Source organism: Heptranchias perlo, chromosome 3 (assembly GCF_035084215.1).
Source record: "Heptranchias perlo isolate sHepPer1 chromosome 3, sHepPer1.hap1, whole genome shotgun sequence".
NCBI lineage: Eukaryota > Metazoa > Chordata > Chondrichthyes > Hexanchiformes > Hexanchidae > Heptranchias > Heptranchias perlo.
Genome location: NC_090327.1, coordinates 4,994,121 through 5,008,695, shown reverse-complemented (window position 1 = coordinate 5,008,695; position 14,575 = coordinate 4,994,121). Strand labels below are relative to the sequence as shown.

General features: G+C 44.1%; 1 protein-coding gene across 1 annotated transcript in view; it reads right to left on the bottom strand.

Annotated features, from left to right (window-relative positions):
- The window catches only part of psma8 (proteasome 20S subunit alpha 8), a 30,822-nt gene extending 16,758 nt beyond the window's left edge, over window positions 1–14,064 (bottom strand). The window contains exons 1-2 of the mRNA XM_067977848.1: window positions 13,862–14,064; window positions 7,252–7,378 (exon numbers count right to left, since the gene is read on the bottom strand). Of these exons, the coding sequence (XP_067833949.1) occupies window positions 7,252–7,378; window positions 13,862–13,963 (229 nt within the window). The 5' untranslated portion in view covers window positions 13,964–14,064. The remainder of the gene's footprint in view (window positions 1–7,251; window positions 7,379–13,861) is intronic.
- Between the last annotated feature and the right edge of the window lie 511 nt (window positions 14,065–14,575).

Here is a 14,575-nt window from a genome sequence, read left to right as displayed (position 1 = left end):
CGTTTACCCTCATCTACCTTCTTTGTCACCTTCTCAAAAAAATCAATCAAGTTAGTCAGACACGACCTTCCCTTAACAAATCCATGCTGACTGTCCTTGATTAACACATGCCTTTCTAAATGACGATTTTGCATTCCCTCAGAATCAAATCCAATAATTTGCCCACCAGAGGTTAGACTGAGGCCCATAATTACTCAATCTATCTCCTTCTCCCTTTTTAAACAATGGTAAAACGTTAGCAGTCCTCCAATCCTCCTGCATCACGCCTCTATCCAAGGAGGATTGGAAAACGATGGTCAGAGCCTGCGCTATTTCCTCCCTTGCTTCTCCTAGCAGACGGGGATACATTTCATCCGGGCCTGGCAATTTATTTACTTTCAAAGATGCTAAACCCCTTAATACTTCCTCTCTCACTATGTTTGTCCCATTCAATATTTCACACTCAACTACAATCTCTGCATCGTACCCCTCTTTTGTGAAGACAGATGCAAAATATTCATTAAGAACCACACTCACATTTTCCACCTCCAAACATAGTTTACCTTTTTGGTCTCCAATAGGCCCTACTCTTTCCTTAGTTATCCTCATGCTCTTTGTGTATTTATAAAACATTTTTGGGTTTTCCTTCATTTTACTTGACAGTATTTTTTCATGCCCTCTCTTTGCTTTCCTAATTTCCTTTTTGATTTCACCCCTGCACTTTCTATACTCCTCTAGGCTTTCTGCAGTATTGAGCTCTTGGTGTCTGACATAACGCAAAAAAGGGAAGCTTATCTTACCCAGTTCGCTCCTCGGGGCTCTAGATTTGGCAATCCTACCCTTTTTCTTTGTGGGAACATATTTACTCTGAACCCCTTGAATGCCTCCCACTGCTCTGACACTGATATACCTTCAAGTAACTGTTTCCAGTCCACTTTTGCTAAATCACTTCTCAGCTTAGTAAAATTGGCCTTTCCCTAATTTAGAACTTTAACTGCTGTACTGTATCTGTCATTTTCCATAACCATGCTAAATCTGAATTATGATCACTACCACCAAAATGCTCCTTCCACCTGCCCAGCTTCATTCAATTTCAAAATTTGCAGATGACACAAAACTTGGAAGTGTAGTGAACAGTGAGGAGGATAGTGATAGACTTCAAGAGGATATAGACAGGCTGGTGGAATGGGTGGACACGTGGCAGATGAAATTTAACACAGAAGTGCGAAGTGATACATTTTGGTAGGAAGAACGAAGAGAGGCAATATAAACTAAATGGTACAATTCTAAAGGGAGCACAGGATCAGAGAGACCTGGGGGTACATGTGCACAAATCGCTGAAGGTGGCAGGGCGGGTTGAGAAAGCAGTTAAAAAAGCATACGGGATCCTGGGCTTTATAATAGAGGCATAGAGTACAAAAATAAGGAAGTTATGATGAACCTTTATAAAACACTGGTTCAGCCACAACTGGAGTATTGTGTCCAATTCTGGGCACCGCACTTTAGGAAGGATGTGAAGACCTTAAAGAGGTGTAGAAAAGATTTACTAGAATGGTTCCAGGGATGAGGGACTTCAGTTACGTGGATAGACTGGAGAAGCTGGGGTTGTTCTCCTTAGAGCAAAGAAGGTTGAGAGGAGATTCGATAGAGGTGTTCAAAATCATGAGGGGTCTAGACAGAGAGAAGCTGTTCCTAGTGGCAGAAGGGTCGAGAACCAGAGGACACAGATTTAAGGTAATCGGCAAAAGAACCCAAAGGCGTCATGAGGAAAAAAATTTTTACGCAGCGAGTGGTTATGATCTGGAATGCACTGCCTGAAAGGGTGGTTGAGGCCGATTCAATCATGGCTTTCAAAAAGGAACTGGATAAGTACTTGAAGGAAAAAAAAATTGCAGGGCTACGGGGAAAGGGCTGGGGAGCGGGACTAGTTGGATTGCTCTTGCAGAGAACCAGCACGATTCCGAATGGCCTCCTTCTGTGCTGTAACCATTGTATGATTCTAAGTCCCCTTAACAAAAAAATCATCACTTTTGGTTCATTCCACCCGTGACGTCAGCATGTAACGTGCATATTGATGTCACAGATACAATGTACACACATTTATGGACCTGACTTTTCCTTAAAAAAAAAGGGACATTTGAGTATTCCCTCCCCCCTGGCCCCCACAAGTTCAGGAAGAAAATCATTTATCAATTCACCACCCAAAAATGCTGAGAATGTATTGTTAGGAAAAAGGACTTCAATAATCTCTAAAATTAAGCATGACAAACAATGGACAAAAGGTTGATCTCACCATATTTGATTGATTTAGCCATTATGGGAAAGATTTCTTCCATTCCCCATTAATAGCAAAATCACAAATTCATGTATGAAGAGTGCATTTAGGATTTTGCTATAAAAGGTTGGAATCTTCCCCTGTTTTAACAAACAGAGTTCGCAAACTGTAGTGTAGCAATGCATCAGTAGTCCACAAAATAATTACAGAGGAAGGCCAACTGGCCCACCTTAATTCATCCATCCAGAAAGGCCCTACAAACCACCCCCCCACCCCCATTTCAGCATTTGTTTCTTAAATGATATGGGGGTTTACCTCCACTACTCTCTCTCAAAGACCATTCCAAGTATTAATTAGTCTGTGTGTGAAGAAGTACTTGCTATAAACCTTAAATTTACTTTTTACTAGTTTGAACCAGAGTCCCTTGTCCTACTTTTACAAATTAATTTAATGTAATATTCCAGATTTACCTTTTCTATCCATTATATCCCTCTACAAGAGCACCTCTCAGACACAACCTTTCTTCAGCTGCTTCATCAATGACCGTCCCACCATCGTAAGGTCAGAAATGGGGTTGTTTACGAACAATTCCACAGCGTGCAGCTCCATTCACGAATCCTGACAGGAGGTACGGTAGTGTAGTGGTTATACGTGTTACTACGTTAAAGTCGCTATATGAATGCAAGTTGTTGTTTAGAGTCATAGAGTCATAGAGTTATACAGCACGGATAGAGGCCCTTCGTCCATCGTGTCCGCGCCGGCCATCAGGCCCTGTCTAATCTAATCCCATATTCCAGCATTTGGTCCGTAGCCTTGTATGCTATGGCATTTCAAGTGCTCATCCAAATGCTTCTTGAATGTTGTGAGGGTTCCTGCCTCCACAACCCTTTCAGGCAGTGAGTTCCAGACTCCAACCACCCTCTGGGTGAAAAAGTTATTTCTCAAATCCCCTCTAAACCTCCCGCCTTTTACCTTGTTGGATTAGTAATAGATGCCTGGACTAATAATCCAGAGAACACGAGTTCAAATCATACCTTGGTAGTTGAGAATTTGATTTTGCTTTAAAAGAATCTAGAAATAAAAAGATGGTACCTGTAAAAGTGACCATGAAGCTGTCAGATTGTCGTTAATAACCAAACTGGTTCACTAAAATCCTTTAGGAAGGGAAGCTTGCTGTCCTTACCCGAAGTGTGACTCCAGTCCCACACTGTGGTTGACTCTAAATTGCCCTCTGAAATGGCCGACCAAGCCACTCTGTTGTATCAAACTGCTACAGAGAATAACAAAAATGCAGTTCAAGAAGGAAGCCCACCGCCACCTTCTCAGGGCAACTAGGGTTGGGCAATGCCCATCTTGCCAGCAAGACTTGGGCAGATAACTTTCTTGTCACTTAAGTGTATGGTAATAGCCATCTTGAACAAGGAGGCCCAGTCATCTCTCCCCAACCTACAGCTATACCATCATCACCCAGTCCACCCAAATCAAAATCCTTGGGGTCACTATTGACCAACAGCTTAACTAGATCAGCCGTAACACCACCATGGCTACAAGAGCAGGGTAGAGGCTGGATACTCTGCGACAAGTGACTAACCTCCCGACCCCTCAAAGCCTCTCCACCACCTACAAAGCTCAACTTATGAAATACTCACCACTTGCCGAGATGAGTGCAGCTGCAACAATACTCAGGAGGCTCAAAACCATCCAGGACAGAGCAGTTCACTTTGTTGGTGTTCCTGCCACTGGATGATTCATCCCATTCATCACCACCACAACCAGCATTTATATAGCACCTTTTAACATAGTAAAATGTCCCAAGGAGCTTCACGGAAGCTTATCAGATAAAATTTGATACCAAGCCACATAAGGAGACATTAAGACAGGCAACCAAAAGTTTGGTCGAAGAGATAGGTTTTAAGGAGGGTTTTGAGCGTCTTAAAGGAGGAGAGAGAGGTAGAGAGGCGGAGAAATATAGAGAGGGAATTCCAGAGCTTAGGGCCAAGGCAGCTGAAGGCACGGCCACCAATGGTGGAGCGATTAAAATCGGGGATGCGCAAGAGGCAAGAAATGGAGAAGCGCAGAGATCTCGGCGGGTTGTCGGGCTGGAGGAGGTCACAGAGATAGGGAGGGGCGATACCAAGGAGGAATATTTTAAAATCAAGGCGTTCCCGGACCGTGAGCCAATGTAGGTCAGCGAGCACAGGGGTGATGTGAGAAAGAAACTTGGAGCGAGTATGGGTAGGGGCAGTAGAGTTTTGGATGAGCTCAAGTTTATGGAGGGTGGAAGGTGGAAGGTGGGAGGCCAGCCAGGGGAGCATTGGAATAGACAAGTCTAGAGATAACAAAGGCATGGATGAGGGTTTCAGCAGCAGATGAGCTGAGGCAGGGGCAGAGACGGGCGATGTTACGGAGGTGAAAGTAGGTGGTCTTGATGATGGAGCAGATACGTGGTCGGAAGCTCATCTCAGGATCAAATAGAACGTCAAAGTTGCGAACAGTCTGGGACAGTACCTGAGGAGAGGGAACCGTTAACAATATCAGCTAACATGGGGGCCAGAAAGGCATGATTTACAGGAAGCACAGCAACAACTCACCAAGCTTACATCGACAGCATCTCTCTCCCCTGCGACCTCTATCAAGAGGGACAAAAGCAGCAAAGTAGTGGAAACACCATTACCTCCGAGTCACACACCATCCCAACTTGTACATGCATCACCATTCCTTCAACGTCGCTGGGTCAATATCCTGGAATTCCCTACCTAACAGCATTGAAGGAGCACCATCAGCACAAGGACTGCAGCAGTTTAAGGAGAAGGCCCAACAGTGCGCTCTCAGGAAAACTAAGGATGGGCAATAAATGTGGCCTTGCCAGCATCACCCACATCCCAAGAATAAAAAAATGACCACAAATTTCCACAGCTTTAAGCTTAACTAGTAGCCTTTCATGTGAACCAGTGTCAGATTCCTTTTGGAAGTCTAAATACACAATGTTGTAGGGCTTCCCACAGTCCACTTGGGTTGTTATTTCTTCAAAACAGTCTAGGTGGTTTGTTGGGCAGGGTCTGAGAATCCCTACGTGGTCAGTTTTCAGTAAAATATTAAAATGTCTACGTGGCAAAGAAGCAGAATGCAAAATGGTTAGAAAGGGTTAATTAGTTAGTAACTGAGATTGGTACAGGTGGCCTGGCCTCCTGCTGGGCCATATGTTTGTGTAGTCAGCAGGTTTGCATGGTCTTAGCAATGTAGAGACTTTGATGTGATTCAAGGACTGGTCTGAATGTCTCCATGTTTATGGCAGATCAATATAGGTAACGAGCTTAGCCAAAGTTGAAAGACATTCCAGGTTGGGAGATAAGGAACAGAAGGAACAGGGAAGAACATTCCAAGTTGGAAGGTGAGGAAGTATCCCCTTTGATGTCTAACAGCAACATGATCAGCACATGGACGATCTATGATTGGCCGGAAATAATGTAACCTCGCATGGCAACCTGTGCCCGGCTTATGATTGGTGTTGACCCTCGTTAAGTATGTTCCAACCCCTATTGATTGTATAAAAACGTGTGGATTTCTGTATGTTTTTGTTCTTGCTCTGCCAGCATAGAGGGACTCTATCAGGAGTCCAAATCAAAGCTGCAGACTAAGAACCCTGCTATTAAAGTTGTGCTGAACTTTAAAATGTATTCGACTTCAGTTTTTACTGAACCAGACTGAGGGGAAAGAATCCGGATCGTCAGGTCTTCCCCTTCTAAAGCTATTCTGTTCACTAGATTATTGTTGTATACGTAATACTCAAGTTTATTGCTGCTGCTGATGATTCCATTATTTTACGTGGAATTAAAATAAGACTAATAGGTCCACTTTCGCCTGTATGTTTTGCCACCGTTCTTAAATATGGGCACCACATTGGCCAATTAGTACCACCCCAGTGTTTAGTGACTGATGGGTTGGAATTTGAACCAGCTGAATGTTGCAGTCAAGCGACACAGCATGACAACCTAGTTTCAGTTGAGACAAAAAGTGATTAAGCATGTGGAGACAAGGTTAAAATTTGTAGAACAATCGGGTTACGAAGTAGCAACTGTCACGTGGGTGTATGCGGGGGATATTTGATTAACCTTTGAGCCATGTCCAATCACGAGTCACTGACTCAGATCGGCCAAAAGCCATGATATAGCAAAAATGGACCCTACTGTCCAGATAACTGGATAAAAGACAGAACTAAAAGAAGGGGTTTAGCTAACGATGTAAAGTTATAATTAGGCTGTTTTTGAATGTTGCCACGGAGCTGGATTGGCTAAGGAATAAGTAAAGTAGTAACGGCTATCGGTGTGCTCCAGTCTTGTACTGTATATAAGCTTGTGAATTTTGTTGATCGGGGAGAAGGTGCTCGCACAGACCGTGGGGTCAGAGACCCTTCTCCCAGAGCTCTGTTTTAATAAACTGCACCTTTTACTTTACCACAGATTAGATGTGAATTTATTTTCACCCAACAGTGACTCCCCTATGATGATCGTCTATGGGTCAGAATTTCAACTTGCCGCCCATTGCAGATCCAACCCCCAGCTCTCCCCGCCAAAAAGCGCAGACAGACAACCTGCCCTGAAGCCTCTACACAACCTCGGTGTGCTCGTTTGAGCAGGAGCTGAGCTTTCGACCTCACATTCGGTTTGTTACCAGAACACATTCCTGAACAGTACCCACTTATACTCCTATCGCGCCACTGCTCCTGAAACCTTTATACAGCCTTCAACACCTTGAGGATTGATTCAAATGGTAGTTGCCTTCCTAATGAAAAGATATGAAACACCTATAAATAACAAATAGTCACCATTTGGACAAGGAGCTTGAGGCTTTCATGGAATCACATTCAAATCAGTATTTCTTATATATATTCCTTGTACTTTGATTATTTTGGATATATGGATAAAAAAAATATAATCAGAAGAAACCACAGGCAATTAATTTGTACTGAAATGCATAAAAATAAAGTCCCAGTTTACCTGCAAATGCCATGCAGACATGATCATCAAGTGCACAGATTTTTCTCACTGTTCTCTCCTCCTGAAGTTTTGCAACAGACTTTTTCTCCACACCAAGAATAACTATATCTTTACCTCGAATCCCAACCTTTTAAAAAAAATAATGACATCATTTATTGCATAAGCTTACAATACACTGCATAAATACTGTATATAACATAGGACTAACCAAAATATTGTTAGTTGGGTCAACTGGCATACTATGCACTGTTTTTACAAAAGAACCAGCAAACATCCACTATTTTCTGGTTCTTTCCATATCCCATGGCAGTACTCATGATAAGTCAGGATAGTGCATTTAAGACTGAGATGAGGAAGAATTTCTTCACTCAGAGGGCTGTGAATCTTTGGACTTCTCTACCCCAGAGGACTGTGAATGCTCAATCGTTGAGTGTATCAATTGATTTTTGGACTCTAGGGGAATCAAGGGATATTGGGCAGGAAAGTGGAGTTAAGGTCAAAGATCAGCCACGATCTTATTGAATAGCGGAGCAGGCTCGAGGGGACGTATGGCCTACTCCTGCTCATGTCCTTATGTCAGAGGATGCGTTGCTTTATAAGGACAGCAGCGCTATTTTCCATAAAATGCAGTGTTATTTACTGCTACCTTTAAGACCAAACATCTAATTAAGTAAACAAACCCTCAAGTTATTCAGAGTTTCATTATTGTTTGGTCAGGGAACTTTGAAAATGTAAATATGTTTATTATTTTCAGGTTCCAGCTCAGAAGCACAAAGACAGAATTTTAGTTGTTTTGCATCTGCAACAAAGTATGACATCTACAGTATTACACCTGCACTTGCAGAAATAGCATTTTTAATATTACTAGGGAATCTCCCAGGGCACTGCTAATGGTAATGCAAAGCAAGACCAAGAACATTACATGTAAAACACAATGTATTATTTTGCTGCTACAGTGTAGGCATGTGTCCCTCAAGGGTTGCAAACTCTTAACAGATGTAAAGCAATCACTGGCTGTGTTCAGGGTGCGTTCAATCAAATGTTAATTACAATTCGGGCTGGAGACCAGAACATTTACTTTGTTTATGGCAATGTTGTTCAACACATTAGCCACAAGTAGTTAAGTGGGAATCCAGATGTAGCTAATTGCATTTCTGAGTGGTAAATTATAAAATGAATAGTAGCAAATGCAGTTGGGCATGTGATCTCATTACTTACATTGACACAACATATGCATGAGTACTTTAAGCTTTTTGTGTGTTTGTTGGTAAAATTGTGAAAGAAAAAGCAGTGAGTGTTTTTTTTAATCGTTGTAAGTGCTTCCATGGTTACTGAATGGTGGTAGATATTAATTAAGTAAATATACACGTGAAGTACATTTACCTGTATTCTGTCTGTATATGTAAGGCAATTTCTACTAAAATTAGTGCATATGGCTAAAACGGTGTAAGCAGTCAACAATTTCTGTTGACAATGTTGGCTCATTGGAAGGTCCATTAAGAGCCTGCAGATACGGTGATCTGGAACTTCTGCTCCTGGAGAGTTATTGCTGTATATTGCAAAAGGTTGCCTTTGTATTTTTATAGTTTTATTAATTGTGTCAGTACTTTCTCATCCCATAATAAAATGAAGAACAACTTTATTAACTGATCAGCCTTGGCTAAGTGGCAGCACTCTCACCCAGGTCAGAAGCTCCACTGTAGAATTCAAGAACATGAGTTGACAATTCATTAAAGTGCTGAGGGAGTGCAGCATTGTCAGATGCACCTCTTTTGGATGAGCTATTAAACCAAGGCTCTCTCAGGGGGATGTAAACGATCCCATGGCAATATTCAAAGAAGAGCAGGGTAGTTCTCTGAGTGATCCAGCCAACATTCCTCCCTCAATCACACCACTAAAAACAGATTAACTAACCATTCACCTCCTGTTTATGGGGCCTCGATGTGCACACATTGGCCACCACCTTTGCCTACATAACTGACTACACTTCAAAAATAAGTCATTGGTTGAGAAGCACTTTGGGAAATCCTGGGACGCTATATAAATGCAAGTTCTTTCTTTAACCCACCGACCTTAAAGAAAAAATGGCATGACCCTCCAAACATTAGTCAGCCGTGGCACTCATGTTTCTGAGTCAGAAGGTCGTGGGTTCAAGTCTCACTTCAGAGACTTGAGCACAGAATCTAGGCTAACCCTGAGTTCTGCACTGGAGTGCGTGCTGCACTGTTGGAGATGCCGGATTTCGGATCAGATGTTAAACGGAGCTCAGGCAGACATAAAAGATCCCACGACACTATTTTGAAGAAGAGCAGGGGAGTTATCCCCAGTGTCCTGGCCAATATTTATCCCTCAACCAACACCACTAAAACAGATTATCTGGTCATTATCACATTGCTGTTTGTGGGACCTTGCTGTGCGCAAATTGGCTGATATGTTTCCTACGTTACAACAGGAGCTACACTGGACGTGAAAGGCGCTCTATAAATGCAAGTCTTTCTTTCCTGACCCTCCAAGCATTAATATTTACACTTCTTCATTTAAAAATGTGCCAACAATGTGCGGAATTTAATTAAACTCCCAAGGAGATAGATAACGTACAAAGTGTAAAAATGTGCCATGAAACGCAACTTATTATTCTTCCTCCGATTGAAAAGCAATTTGAGCCGTGTTATTAAACGGGGCATAGAATGGTTACAGTACAGGAGGCGGCCATTCGGCCCATCGAGCCCATGCCGGCTCTCTGCAAGAGCAATCCAGCTAGTCCCACTCCCCCGCCCTATCCCCGTAGCCCTGCAAATTTTTTCCCTTCAAGTACGTAACCAGTTCCCTTTTGAAAGCCACGATTGAAAACACCTCAACCACCCTTTCAGGCAGTGCATTCCAGATCATAACCACTCGCTGCGTAAAAAAGTTTTTCCTCATGTCGCCTTTGGGTTCTTTTGCCAATTACCTTAAATCTGTGTCCTCTGGTTCTTGACCCTTCTGCCACTAGGAACAGCTTCTCTCCATCTACTCTGTCTAGACCCCTCATGATTTTGAACACCTCTATCAAATCTCACTCTCAACCTTCTTTGCTCTAAGGAGAACAACCCCAGCTTCTCCAGTCTATCCATGTAACTAAAGTTCCTCATCCCTGGAACCATTATAGTAAATCTCTTCTGCACCCTCTCCAAGGCCTTCACATCCTTCCTATAGTGCGTAGCACAGAATTGGACACAATTCTCCAGCTGTGGCCGAACCAGTGTTTTATAAAGGCTCATCATAACTTGCTTGCTTTTGTACTCTATGCCTCTATTCATAAATTGTAAACAATTTTACAACACCAAGTTATAGTCCAGCAATTTTATTTTAAATTCACAAGCTTTCGGAGGCTTCCCCCTTCGTCAGGTGAACGTTCACCTGACGAAGGGGGAAGCCTCCGAAAGCTTGTGAATTTAAAATAAAATTGCTGGACTATAACTTGGTGTTGTAAAATTGTTTACAATTGTCAACCCCAGTCCATCACCGGCATCTCCACATCTATTCATAAAGCCCAGGATCCCGTATGCTTTTTTAAACAGCTTTCGCAACCTGTCCTGCCACCTTCAAAGATTTGTGCGCATATACACCCAGATCTCTCCGTTCCTGCATCCCCTTTTATAATTGTACCGTTTAATTTATATTGCCTCTCCAAGTTCTTCCGACCAAAATGTATCACTTCACACTTCTCTGCGTTAAATTTCATCTGTCTCGTGTCTGCCCATTCCACCAGCCTGTCTATATCCTCTTGAATTCTATCACTATCCTCCTCACTGTTTACTACCCTTCCAAGTTTTGTGTCATCGGCAAATTTTGAAATTGTGCCCTGTACACCCAATTCCAAGTCATTAATATATAATCGAGAAAAGCAGTGGTCCCAGCACTGACCCCTGCGGAACACCACTGTATAAGAACATAAGAAATAGGAGGAGTAGGCCATACGGGCCCTCGAGCCAGCTCCGCCATTCAATAAGATCATAGCTGATCTTTGGCCTCAACTCCACTTTTCCATCGATCCCCATATCCCTCGATTCCCCTCGAGTCCAAAAATCTATCCATCTCAGCCTTGAATATATTCATGATGTGGAGATGCCGGTGATGGACTGGGGTTGACAATTGTAAACAATTTTACAACACCAAGTTATAGTCCAGCAATTTTATTTTAAATTCACAAGCTTTCAGAGATTTTCTCCTTCCTCAGGCAAATGTTCAATGACTCAGCATCCATAGCCCTCTGGGGCAGAGAATTCCAAAGATTCACAACCCTCAGTGAAGAAATTCCTCACCTCAGTCTTAAATGGCCAACTCCTTATCCTGAGACTATGTCCCCTAGTTCTAGACTCGCCAGCCAGGGAAAACAACTTCTCAGCATCTACCCTGTCAAGCCCCCTCAGAATCTTATATGCTTCAATGAGATCACCTCTCATTCTTCTAAACTCCAGAGAGTATAGGTCCATTTTACTTAATCTCTCCTCAAAAGGACAATCCTCTCATCCCAGGAATTAATCTAGTGAACCTTCGTTGCACCGCCTATAAGGCAAGTATATCCTTCCTTAGATAAGGAGACCAAAAACTGTACGCAGTACTCCAGGTGAGGTCTCACCAAAGCCCTGTACAACTATAGTAAGACTTCCTTACTCTTGTACTCCAACCCCCTCGCAATAAAGGCCAACATGCCATTTGCCTTCCTAATTGCTTGCTGTACCTGCATGCTAACTTTGTTCATACCTTCTTCCAGTCCGAAAAACAACCATTCACCCACTAGTTTTCGTTTCCTGTCACTTAGCCAATTTCGTATCCATACTGCCACTGCCCCTTTTATTCCATGAGCTTCAACTTTGCTGACAAGTCTATTATGTGGCACTTTATCAAATGTCTTTTCGAAGTTCATATACACATCAACCACGTTGCCCTCATCAACCCTCTCCGCTGCCTCTTCAAAAAACTCATTCAAGTTAGTTAAGCATAATTTGCCTTTAACAAATCCGTGCTGGCTTTCCCTAATTAATCCACACTTGTCCAAGTGACTGTTAATTTTGTTCCACATTATCGTTTCTAAAAGTTTCCTCACCACCGAGGTTAAACTGATTGGCTTATAGTTGCTGGGTTTATCCTTACACCCTTTGGCGTCATTTTGCAAACCAATCCCTTCACTCAGCTCTTATATTCTTCCCTTTCACACCTTATTACCGGTCAACAACTTACATTCATATAGCACCAGTAACATAGTAAAATGTCCCAAGGCATTTCACCGGAGCATAATCAGACAGAGTCACATAAGGAGATATTAGGACAGGTGACCAAAAGCCTGGTCAAAGAGGTAGGTTTTAAGGAGCATCATAAAGGAGGAGAGAGGCGGAGAGACTTCTAGGGCTTAGGCAGCTGAAGGCGCAGCCGCCAATGGTGAGGTGAAGGAAATCGGGGATGCCCGAGAGGCCAGAACGGGAGCCACGCAGAGATCTTGGAGTGTTGTCGGTCAGACTACAGCCCAGTCCCATCACTAGAGTTCACTTTGCCAGGAACCTCCCCACCCCCCCATCATGTGCCAAAAGTCTATTATCGCCGATATAGATATATACACAAGTCCTTGAAGGTGGCAGGACAAGTTGATAAAGCTTTTAAAAAAGCACATAGGAGTCTTGGATTTATAAATAGAAGCTTACAGTACAAAAGCAAAGTTATACTAAACCTTCATAAATCACTGGTTAGAGCCTTGGAGAGGGTGCAGAGGAGATTTACTAGAATGGTGCCAGGGATGAGAGACTTCAGTTATGAAGAGAGACCAGAGAAGCTCAAATTGTTCTCCTCAGAACAGAGAAGGTGAAGAGATTTAATAGAGGTGTTTCATAGAAGAATCATAGAAGTTACAACATGGAAACAGGCCCTTCGGCCCAACATGTCCATGTCGCCCAGTTTATACCACTAAGCTAGTCCCAATTGCCTGCACTTGGCCCATATCCCTCTATACCCATCTTACCCATGTAACTGTCCAAATGCTTTTTAAAAGACAAAATTGTACCCGCCTCTACTACTGCCTCTGGCAGCTCGTTCCAGACACTCACCACCCTTTGAGTGAAAAAATTGCCCCTCTGGACCCTTTTGTATCTCTCCCCTCTCACCTTAAATCTGTGCCCCCTCGTTATAGACTCGCCTACCTTTGGGAAAAGATTTTGACTATCGACCTTATCTATGCCCCTCTCTACCTTATCATGAAGGGTTTTGATAGAGTAAATAAGGAGGAACTGTTTCCAGTGGGCAGGAGGGCCGGTAACCAGAGGACAGAGAATTAAGGTAATTGGCAAACGAACCAGAGGGGAGATGAGGAGAGTTAGGCAGCGAGTTGTGATGATCTGGAACGCGCTGCCTGAAAGGGCGGTGGAAGCAGATTCAATAGTAACTTTGAAAAGGGAATCGGATAAATGCTTAAAGGGGAAAAAATTTGCAGGGCTGTGGGGAGCGGGACTAATTGGACAGCTCTTTCTAAGGGGCAGGAGGGGCAGGGCGCGCCGAGTGGCCTCCTCCTGTGCTCGATCATTCTCTCTGTGCACCCTCGGGTGAAGGCCCGGCCCGGCCCGGCCGCCCACACACTTACCGCGGTGGAGCCTTTCTTCACCGCTTCTTGCGCGTACTCCACTTGGAAGAGGTGGCCGTCGGGCGAGAAGACGGTAATGGCGCGATCGTATCTGGCCGCCATGATCCCGGCCGGAAACAAAAAATAATTTTTTTTTTGCGTGTGTGTGTGAGGGGAGGAGAAATAACCGGGCGGGCGGGCGCCAGCCAATCCCGGCCACTGCGCACGCGTCAATCTCAGTGGGCGAGAGCGCGCACGCATCGATCTCAGGTGGGCCGAGAGCGCGCACGCGCAGGGTTGCGGAGCGCGGGTTTGGAGCAGGCGGGAAGCTCTGGGTCTAATTACTGACCGGCGGCAATCAGCAAAAGGCCGACAGCTGACAGAGGATTGTTTTATAATTAAAAGGTAGTCGGCTGACTTGCGCTGTGCGTTGCTGCAAGTTTGCATTTTGTGTTGGGGGGGGGGGGGGGGGATATTTTATTCGTTTTGTAATTCGATACTTCACCCTCCACACAGGGGAACAGCCCGGATACCCCCCCCCCCCCACACACACACACACACAGGGGAGAGCCCGGATACCCCCCCCCCCCCCCACACACAGGGGAGAGCCCGGATACCCCCCCCCCCCACACACAGGGGACAAGCCCGGATACCCCCCCCCCCACACACACAGGGGACAGCCCGGATACTCTTCCCCCCCCCCCCACACACACAGGGGAACAGCCCCGGATACCA